The sequence below is a fragment of the Glandiceps talaboti genome, chromosome 9 (genome assembly GCF_964340395.1).
Source record: "Glandiceps talaboti chromosome 9, keGlaTala1.1, whole genome shotgun sequence".
NCBI lineage: Eukaryota > Metazoa > Hemichordata > Enteropneusta > Spengelidae > Glandiceps > Glandiceps talaboti.
The window spans coordinates 24512340-24523874 of NC_135557.1; the positions used below are offsets into that span (position 1 = coordinate 24512340).

Consider the following 11535-nt stretch of genomic DNA (forward strand, 5'->3'; position numbering starts at 1 on the left):
GTTTATAACAGTGGATTGAAGGTTATAAAATGCTTCTTTTGAAGTTCACTCTAATTTTTCACTTCTAAAATTCACATACATATCAAGTAAATACACAAAGAAAAGTGTAAATATATTTGATTAGACCTTTCCTTTAAAGTTTGTGTATCCTCTATTTCATAATACTACCATACAGCTGATAATGTTCAACATCTAAATCTGTCTTTAAAAATATGAAAACATCTCGTATGTCAGATGGGTTGACAGACAGTGTCCGTCAGCTTTTATATGCGAAGGATCCACAGAGTTGTCAAATTCTTAGCAATGTTGTTGTTTGATAAGTCTGTGTGTCATTTATTTCACTTTGTGTGTCTATATTGTATTGAGTTAGTTCTAATCACATGGTGACATTATTCACATCATCCCAGCAGGACAATTCTAAAACCAAATAAGAATTTGCACCTTTCTTCTGGACATAGTTCCATAACGGTCACTAGTAAAAGGTCAGACACTGTAGAAGAATGAAGACAGCAAAGCTCCCCACATGACTATATTCTACCCAATATTAATCTACATCATTCCGGGCTCGTATGATCCGTTCATTTAATACAAGGAATATTCCTTTGAATGTCCGGGAATATGCCTTTGAATGCCCAATATGCCTTTGAATGTCTGGGAATATTCCTTTGAAGGTCCTGGAATATTCCTTTGAATGCCGAATATGCATATTTGAATGTCTGAGAATATGCCATTGAATGTCTGGGAATATCCCTTTGAATTTCAGGGAAAAATTATAATCACCTTTATAAAATTATGAGCCATAAAACATTGATAAAGACATTTACCTGTATGTCTGGACATAAATGCTATAATTGCATCATTCTGTATCCCCATGGCAACTAGTGGATCAATCCTGTGTTGGTCCTTCCAATAATCCAGAATAAGTGGCAAGTCAGTTTGGTTGTCATGGTCAGTACCCCTGGTAACAGAATTAACAATTGTTACAATAATTTAAGGAAATTGTTATTCACTTGTCTGATATTTGCATAGAATGTATACCTCAAGGGAGTCTGGATGAAATTTTCTCACTATGTCTACCTTTAGTCCTGTTAATGTAAGTGTAATCTTGAGATACACCTGCCAAGAAAGAGAACGAACTCGAAAGAATTAGGTAACTTATTTGTTGTTATAATTTTGTTCTTACATTATTGTTATAAGTTTTCTTTGTGATGGAGCATCTCGAAGTAATAGTCGGTTCATCCGTACAATATTACCAGCCCATTGGAATCGTTCATCATTAATTAACAAAAACGGTTGCTGGATGGATTTTGCTATAGATTTGACATCAAGTGGAAATATCCAGGAATCTAAACCAATAGCACATCTGTGGATCAAAACAAAGTATCGTTTATGAGGATTTTTATATATCTGATAACATACTTAACAGTTGTCATATTTCTATAGAAAGGCATCACCATCATTTGCACTGAATAAGGCAGACCAAATGAGTTCTATAAAAGTGTCAACATTCTCCTTGCATTGTTTGCCAAATTAAAATACCCATCATAAAAACTGCTATTCCACCAAATTTGCCTCATGCCAAAATAAAAACATTTAGTGTTGAGGAATAAATGACATAATTTCCTTAATTTCTTAATGCACTCACATGTGACTGACATCCACATCATGTGATTCACATATCCACATCATGTGACTTGCATAGTCACATCATGTGACTGGCATCCACATCATGTGACTGCCATCATGTGACTGGCATACACATATGGAATTTTCACCCATTTTCCCATATAAGTGCTTTGCAAATGTGACATTTTGAAAATAGCAGCAAAATGGAAGACACCGTATTAATGATTTTTATCAGACAGTTTCTATTTAAGTTGACTCTACCCAGTCCTTGAGATAGGACACTTAGAAAATATCAGGAAATGAATGGGTATTACGTCAGTGGAATCTGTAAAGTTAATTCTACTAAGACGTAATCTCTACATAAGTTGACTTTTACCTGAATCTTTGATCTTGATATAAAGTTTGGATAGTTGTACCGCCACCAAATGAATGTCCAACAACAGCTACCCTCTTGTTGTCTAGACGACCCTACAAATAAGAACAAACAGTAATGAAAACCAAGAATCTGATACATGTCTGTGACATCTGCCAGGCCCACCCCACAGTACCATCTTCCCCAATAATGTAGAGGACATGAAACAGCCGTTCACGCAAGTTATATCACCACAACAGATGTTACAGTGCAGTGGTTGTGCACTGTGTATCCTCTCTGGGCTTGGTGTAAAGAACTTACTGAGTTAGTTTAATAAACCAAGCTAAATATCTGGGCTTGGTGTGGAGAGCTTCTTGAGATAGTAACACCAAAACAAATCTCTGGGCTTGGTGTGGAGAACTACCTGAGATAGTTCAAACCAAGATAAATATCTGGGCTTGGTGTGGAGAGCTTCAGGAGATAGTAACACCAAAACAAATCTCTGGGCTTGGTGTGGAGAACTTCCTGAGATAGTTCAAACCAAGATAAATATCTGGACTTGGTGTGGAGAGCTTCTTGAGATAGTAACACCAACATAAATCTCTGGGCTTGGTGTAGAGAGTTTCTGGAGATAACACCAAGACAATCTCTGGACTTGATGTAGAGAGCTTCTAAAGATAGTAACACCAAGGTAAATCTCTGGACTTGATGTAGAGAGCTTCTGGAGATAATAACACCAAGACAAGTATCTAGACTAATGCTATAAGTGCATAAATACTTACTTTGAACTGTTCGAGGTTTGAATTTCTGTCTAATACATTGTCGATATCATCCCCATTGTTTAGACCTTCTAGTACATCTAACACTCTTGAACATTCCAAAGCTCGTTTTTTCACCTGTAATAATAAAACACATCAAATTACAAAAATTACCAACTACATGTGTGTAAATTTAAAGTTAATGAAATCACAATAAAATATTAGACATCAGTGGATATCCGTATTATTATGTGAACACACTAGTCTGAACAATCCTGTCCTGTTTCTCCTTAATATGCTCATAAGTGGACCAAAGTCTGAATCTTTCACATTTGTGAACATACCTGCAGAGTTAAAGTCAGTCATATACCTGTTGGTTTTTGCTTAATATAATCACAAGTGGACCAATGCCGGCATTTTTCACATTAGTAAACATTAACTGGAGAGTTAAAGTCAATCATATACCTGTTGGTTTCTCAAAGCAAATTCATCTTTACTTGGTTTGGATAAAATAAAGTGTACCCATTCTTCTGCTAGTGTGCCAGTATCATTCTCTTTGAGTAGATAAGTAGTTCCTGCAGAATTGTCTCTGAAAATAAATAAATTAAAATTTTATGAAAAAGTGGCCACATGGATGATAAATGAGGTATTTATTTGAGATTTTTAATTCATAAAACAAATCTACTTTTTTTATTCTTGGAAAAACTGTGAAAAAATATAAACTAAATCATTTTTTGGAACTCAAAAAATTGCCAACCATTAAAAACTGCAGGTACAATAACAACCTTTACATTTTTTAGCTATTTTTGTAATTTATTGAGTTACAAACACGGATTTAGTCAATGCCATTTCTCATTGTTTTTTTCAAGTAGGTAAACATTCAAAAATGTTTCAATGTCTCAAGCTGTGCTAAAACTACCTACTACAATCTTCTACCGACTGTATTTCTTAGTCTGTCTCAAGCTGTGCTAAAACAACCTACTACAATCTTCTACCGACTGTATTTCTTAGTCTGTCTCAAGCTGTGCTAAAACAACCTACTACAATCTTCTACCAACTGTATCTCTTAGTCTGTCTCAAGCTGTGCTAAAACAACCTACTACAATCTTCTACCAACTGTATCTCTTAGCCTGTCTCAAGCTGTGCTAAAACAACCTACTACAATCTTCTACCAACTGTATCTCTTAGTCTGTCTCAAGCTGTGCTAAAACAACCTACTACAATCTTCTACCAACTGTATCTCTTAGCCTGTCTCAAGCTGTGCTAAAACAACCTACTACAATCTTCTACCGACTGTATTTCTTAGTCTGTCTCAAGCTGTGCTAAAACTACCTACTAGCAGCAAGTTTCTCTATTGATCACAGTATAATTTTTCACTCCCTGATGTTTAATTGTAAACAAATTGTTGATAATACCAAGACTGGTTAGTCACACACACATACACTCTCTCACTTCACTCAGAATAATAAACAAACAAATGATGTTAAATTAGCAACTAGAACACAATAAAACTTTACAACTTTGTTTATAATACCAGATTAGATATCCCACAGACTCACTATCCTGAAGACTCTATTTAAAACTCCACTGGTGAAATGTACACTTAATAGTTATAGCACAGCTAGAGACTGGCTAAGAGGTACAGGAGGAGACCTCTTTTGTGACATTGTGCGATATCGTCGCTAAGCAAACACAGTAAGTCTAATGATATACAATTGTTATACCTGTGCTCTACTGCTGCAACAATAAAGCCTTGTGACACTAAGTCAACACAGAGGGCGCTGTATTGAAAGCGAGATGACCCCAGACCATGAGAATAGATTATAATAGGAAATGTTGGTTTGTCTTCAATAGCTAACACTTGACCATTGTCAACCACAGGAACAACACATGACCCTGTATATTTGAAAGGAAGGAAACTGTTAACATATTATTTTTTTAAAACTCTTTTTAGGTCAGAAAACTGATATTTTTCTACACAGTAAAAATTAGTTCAACCATAGACAATCTCTCTCTATTGTCTATGCGCTAACGGAAGTTTATGTTTTCGCTACAAATTGGATTATTTTTAGATTGGATGCCAACAGACCTGTCACGGCCAGATGTCAAGTTTACTTTGATGTTTGCCGCAGTTGCGTGTCCTTCTCTCTCTATTGTCTATGGTTCAACTCAAAATATGCTACACATAGAAAGTCTGTATACTTTTTATCAATTGTGAACCTTTTATATTTCATTGTTGTTTTTCAAAATCTGTACCATACCACACTCTCTGGTGGTGTGTGTAGCGTAGTAAAGATTGATTGATTGATTGATTGTCAAATTTAATTTAATTACATCAAATTTATCTATAATTGTTTGGTTTCTTAAAGAGTACTAATAATAACAGTAAAGGAGACATATAGAGCATCTAATCTCTGCCAGCAGAGCTCATTGTGCAGGAATAAGTTACATCAACTTTCAGAGTTTTCTAAGGTTACAAATTTATAATGCATTTAAGATGAAACCATGTCTCTCGTCACTTGTGTTTCTCTTTATAGTTACTACAGAATCTGTACCGTTTCTACTGCGATGTTTCTGATTGATTTGCCAAAGTGTGAGGACCCACAATGGAAATAAGTTGTTAAAACATTTTTGTGTCGTCTTCGCCAAAGGTATTCAGTGATGTATCTGTTTTGTCTTGCATGCAAATGTGCTAGCTGCCGTATTGTATACCAGTTTTAGTTTGTGGTTTTTTGAATATTTTTTTTGCCAAATAAAACCAATCAATCAACTATTTCTGTATGAGCCATAACAATAGACACTCCCTGACTAATAAGAAATCACAAATTTGATTAATAAGAAAACCCCCCGAATACTCCAACCTACTTAGCTTGTCTTTGTCTTCCTGGGTTACTTTGACATAGTAGTCATCCGTTGCATACTGTGTTTCCGGTGATATCCTGTAAAAGTCTGTGTATTCTTCACGTGGGAACCAAGGAATTCCGGGAATTGATTGATTAGATTCTTTGAGGGATTTTACAGAGGATGGATAGAATAGTCGGAAAAAACTCCTGCAACCATAAATGAAATTATCAAATTATATTTCATTACATTTTTCTCTTAGATTTTCCAGTGTATGTGCATATTTGGTATATTAAGTTATTCACTGCATAAGTGGCCATATGGATGAGGATAAGTTATTTATTTTTAATTTTTAATTTATTTAAACAATTTCATCATGGCGTCCTACTTGAATATTAAACCAATGTGAAATGACAAAGGTAGGACACCATGATAAAATAGTTTTATAAATTAAACATCCAAAATAAATATGGCGTCCATATGGCCACTTTAACACTGAGAATCACAAAATATCTGCATGCCTCAATGTATGTGTATGTATGTATGTACGTATGTATTATGTATGTATGTATGTATGTATGTATGTATGTATGTGTGTATGTATGTATGTATGTATGTATGTATGTGTGTATGTGTGTATGTATGTATGTATGTATGTATGTATGTATGTATGTATGTATGTATGTATGTATGTATGTATGACTGTGTGTGAGAGAGAGAGAGAGAGTGTGTGTGTGTGTGTGTGTGTGTATGTGTGTGTGTGTGTGTGTGTGTGTGTGTGTGTGTGTGTGTGTGCTAACGACCTATTAAAAGACAAAAAATGCCAAACTAATTGTGCTGTTATTTGTGGGGACATATATTATGATGTGTAGTAGATGAAAATTTGTTCAAATGAAAATGATCAGATTAATGATTTTCTTTCAATTTCCTTTTTTTTTTTTCTTTTTCTTTTTATCTTTATCAAGTTAAATTGATTAATTTGGATTTTCTGTTCCAGCAATAAACAATGGAGGTGACCAGGAACCCTAGATCACTCTCTCGATGTCAGACCACTAAAAATACTGTTCGTTTAGTGGTCTGAGTCTCGATGCATTGTTCCACTTCCACGGCAGCACCAACCACGTAAAATGAACGAGTGGTTCCCGAGCAGTCCATAGTTCAGTTATATTGCATAATGTCGCTAATTTAGTATGATTTAATTTAATATTTGCAGTGCACCCCGAGACGTGATCAAATACATGTCATGTACATATGATGGGGGGGGGGGGGGGGGTTGTCAACATTTTTTCAGTTTTACAGGGGGAGGGGTCAGTGAATTTTCGTCGGCCCGATCGAAAAATCCACCAACCCCCGCCCTGAGAAACTGGCCAGTCCCCTCAGGCTCAATAACACCTCATTGTGTTCAAGCCGTAAATACGTACCCTCGACACAAGGGAGATAAAATGGGCAACCGCGGTATTGTACACACACTTATTGACATGGTTTACCGACCTATTCAACCTTTCAAATACTTTATAGACATTTGTGTAAACTTTACCCGTCTGTTATCTGTTTCCCTGTCATTACGTCCATACATCCAACTGTGTACGGACCTCTTCCCTCTGGTAATCTCGCGTTGGTTGCCATCGCCCTCACTCCGATCTTCCTCTTTGTACACCAACTTAAAGCAAGACTAAACGTCACATTGGTTCTCAATCGCCGACAGGGGCTAACGAACCTTTGGACTGTACACGTACTCATGGATCTCTGTAGTTTGGACTATGCTAGTACTACTAGTAGCGCACTATTCCAATATGTTCATATCATCTGTTACAATGCAGTGTTTGGCACCAGTCTCAGTCTGAGTCTGGCTTTGCTTTGTTGAAGGCCGGATGACCACGCCCACTTTTGACCTTCGGTGTGTTTTTTAATTGCTTTATTTTGAAAAAATAGATATCAGTATATTGTTGAATGCGAAATTACTTTTTGCCTACTAACCCATTGGAATACATTGCCTTTTTTTTCTGTTTTTCATCGTATCTTCAAGAGAACGTATGTATCATTTATGTTTGTTATGTAACTGTGCTTGAGGGCGCACTTTAATACATGCTGTTGTGGAGTTATTGACCCGAGTGGGGAGGGTAATAATTGTTGACACAATGATAGTTTACGAGACTATATAAATATTTTGATCAAAACATTTTGCAGCGCCCCCCCCCCTCCATTCACGTCCTCAAAAAAATTTCATTGGCCCCCTCAATGAACCCAAACAATTTCGTGTCCCCTCCCCTCCAAGGCTACCGTGATAGGTTTTCAAATGTGCAATCGCATGGTATCCCCCTCCGCCACATTCTTGAGATGTACAATTGTCGACTTCAGCATCCATACATAAAGAGGATCTCTTTACAAATACATAGATTTGGGCTTTGCATATGGTGGAATATCACATTGGGCTGTAACATATCCTGAGATTTCCCCTTCAATCTTGCATTCTTGCAATTGATTGGGGGAAACAGCATCACCATGATTGTTGGTGGGAGAGTGTGCACTTTAGACCAAAATAATTTCTCCCCAGGCCTCCCTGACGTAAATGCCCCACCCCCTTTCAGGCCATCAGAATTTCTTGCCCCAAACCCTTCACAGTCACACCCCTATTTTTTTTTTTTTTTTTTTTGCTTTTTGCCCACCCGAGTCTTTTACTCGTCAGCCAACAGCCCTTCCTGCTCGTTCCCTTACAGCAACTTGTTGTACCCTACGACAGATTGATATTTAAAATATCTGTTTACTAGCTGCAACGAGAAAATAACTTGTTAGTTATAATAACTTACCTTTATATTAAACCGAAAAGTACTATTTTTAGCTACATACATGATACGTGACGCCCCCAACGGCGATGACGATTTCAACCTGTTCCTGCACTATTATATTGACATGCATACATGTGAGTGACTAAGCTTTTATTCGTATTATATTAGGCCACAGGCCTTTACATACAAAGGATATAAACCAAAATGTGTACAGTACGTAGTTTACTATCGTATCTAATTATCAATCAATGAAGCGGTTTTTTGAAAAAAACAATAAACATAGCATGAAAGTTGTCTAATTAAATATTCATATTTTGTTGTTAATAATGCATAAAACTTATAGAGAACAGGTGGGTCGAAAAAATAGTCTGGAATATAATTCCTTCTTATGTCATCATATGTAGGACAGACAAGACAAAAGTGATATTCATCTTGTACTTGTCTTTTGACAGAAAGGACACAATCGTTCACTTCTAGGGGGTTTTGATCTTTCCCATCTACACTTTTTCAATTTGTAGTTGATGAGATGATGTATGAAAGTAATAAAGTACGTAAAGAAAAAACATGTTATCTACTACATCTAGGTAAATCTCAGAGCTCGATGATGTTTTCAAATTACAACACATATCTAGTTTAGATGTTTTTGACATTTCACCTTGTATTACATGTAATTGTCAATTGATATCCCTTCGCCTTTCTTTGAATGCATTGATAAAATAGTTTTCATTTCCAACACCCTGCATCAGCCGTACCTCATATTGACATGACATGCATGCATGCATCACCCCCCCCCACACACACACACACACAAACATACATACACCTACATACATACATACATAAACACACACCTATACACACACATGCATACATACATACATACATACATACATACATACATACATACATACATACATACATACATACATACATACATACATACATACATACATACATACGCATTATTTAATTGTGATATATTTTATACATTATTACAAAAATGTACAAAAATGCACTGATTCACTGTACAATGTCAATAAAGGATTCCAAGTCAAGTTTTCATAGAGGGTAAATGTCTGTTTAAAAAATGTGTGTTACCTAAATGATCATATGTACATCAAAATGTTTTTAAATTCTCGATACCTGCTGATCAATACCGACTGGTCAAGACCATAACTTCTGGTCCATATGCTACACATGCATTAGTAGTGTTACACACAAGAATAAGTTGACCTTCTTGTTCTATTTGGACCCTCTAGCAAGAGGTAAAATAGTAATTGCAGGTACTCAGAATAACTTGGCCTTATTGTTCTATTTGGACCCTCTAGCAAGAGGTAAAATACTAATCGCAGGTACTGAGAATAGGTTGGCCTTCTTGTTCTATTTTGATCCTTTAGCATGAGGTAAAATGCTATTACTGGTACAAAGAATTTGCTATGATAATGTTACTTACAGTTTTCAAATTTTATTAACTTCATGTAACCAATTAATTAATATGATTGATAATATTTCCGACATTTTTGAAATTATCAGACTTCAAGCTCAAAGGCCACTTCAAGGTCAAAGACAGTGTTCATCTGATACAGAGGTCAGTTTTCTTTCTCATATTCACTTTCCTTGAATAACACAAATATTGGTTACAATACATAATTACATATTTTACAAATTATTTACGATATCAAAGTCCAGATTTTGTCTTGTAATTGGGATCTAATTTGACGTTTGTTCCTGGGATCACATGGTCATGCTTTCCATCCAACAAGGCGTCATATTTACTATCATACTCTAAATCTGTAAGAAAAGAAAGTTGAAAACAAAAGATCAGCAATGTCTTACCACTGAGGACACATGCTCTCTGTCAGAAAGTGCAATTCTTGGTTTTATTGATCGCCATTCTCGCACACCAGAGCTGTCATTTCTTCCGCGACATTGTGAAATAACCTCTTGGCGGTGTCTTGGACTGCGTCATAAGAGTACGTGGTTCTCATCCATTACAGAGAATTGGAGTAGACATAATCTATTTATTACATATGAAGTCATCTTATTCAGTTCCTTTGTACTATGTATTTGATTATAAATGTTGCTTTCTCGATCTTCAATGCACAAGAAAAAGTTAGCAATTCGATCATTTTTTGTAGCAAGTAGTGAAGTTAAGAAAGCACTCTGTTTTGATTAACCATTTAGAGACATTGAGAAGAACAATGTTTTGAAGTTGTTACATATTCTAGATTTGATTAGTTGAGTGATAAATTGATTGGTTATAAAGACACATTTTATTCAGAAATCTCTCTGTACTGCATGTACATCCATATTGACATCTCAAAAGTTGAATTATGTCACTAAAACAAAAACGTGTATTTGTTACCTAAAAACTTGCACAAGAATGCCAATGATGCTCTGTTGTTTATCTCCATGGCAACATGTGGGTCTAGTGGTCCTCTGCATTTAAATAGTTTACCCAACACAGCATTTAGAAGTATTGAAAAATCTGCTTGACTTTGATGAACAGTACCTCTGTCACGAAAAAAAAATATCTCAAGACTTATATTCTTTCTTTATTCTAGGGTCAATGATTATTTCAACACACAGAGCCTCAATTTCATATTTGCTGCCAAGTTGACAGAATCAGAAAAAGTGTAATATTACGGATGGGTTGATGTCTTCTGTCACATGATAGTCACATGATATGTGTTGGTCAAGGTATTGGGTTGAGGCTATTGGTCAGTCGACTTTTTCCCCCATGGGTATGAATTTTAATGAGACATCTGATTTGTCATTCAATTCCATGAAGAATGAATATTTGTAATTCATAATTTATTAAATTATTATACACTTCTTGCCTGGCTATGAGGGCTCTAGAACACATTTATTACCATAAGGACTGTTATGTAGCAACTATTTCCCAAGGCTAAAGTACTATTACAGCAGTTGTTACATAACAGCTCAAGGGGTAATATAACCTCTTAGGCTCTACTACATGTAGTGCCCAAATAAGGCCAGGCAATAATTTATAATACATCACATTCCCAGGCACATATTCTTTCTCTAGTCAAAGCAAATCCCCATAAGACTTCCATGCTACATGAATAGTACCCTAGGAAAAATAGAACATGCCCCTATATGCAAATTGAGGTCACTATGGGTCAATAGCCCATACCATGTGATACAATCT

At 35.8% G+C, this 11535-nt stretch overlaps 2 protein-coding genes across 2 annotated transcripts in view; both read right to left on the bottom strand.

The window, feature by feature from the left end:
* LOC144440017 (platelet-activating factor acetylhydrolase-like) overlaps positions 1-7203 on the bottom strand; it is a 7619-nt gene extending 416 nt beyond the window's left edge. The window contains exons 1-8 of the mRNA XM_078129245.1: positions 7115-7203; positions 5602-5786; positions 4461-4632; positions 3202-3325; positions 2761-2874; positions 2003-2094; positions 1184-1363; positions 825-958 (exon numbers count right to left, since the gene is read on the bottom strand). Of these exons, the coding sequence (XP_077985371.1) occupies positions 825-958; positions 1184-1363; positions 2003-2094; positions 2761-2874; positions 3202-3325; positions 4461-4632; positions 5602-5786; positions 7115-7203 (1090 nt within the window). The remainder of the gene's footprint in view (positions 1-824; positions 959-1183; positions 1364-2002; positions 2095-2760; positions 2875-3201; positions 3326-4460; positions 4633-5601; positions 5787-7114) is intronic.
* Positions 7204-9670: 2467 nt separating this feature from the next.
* The window catches only part of LOC144440376 (platelet-activating factor acetylhydrolase-like), a 6640-nt gene continuing 4775 nt past the window's right edge, over positions 9671-11535 (bottom strand). The window contains exons 9-10 of the mRNA XM_078129744.1: positions 10729-10877; positions 9671-10154 (exon numbers count right to left, since the gene is read on the bottom strand). Of these exons, the coding sequence (XP_077985870.1) occupies positions 10042-10154; positions 10729-10877 (262 nt within the window). The 3' untranslated portion in view covers positions 9671-10041. The remainder of the gene's footprint in view (positions 10155-10728; positions 10878-11535) is intronic.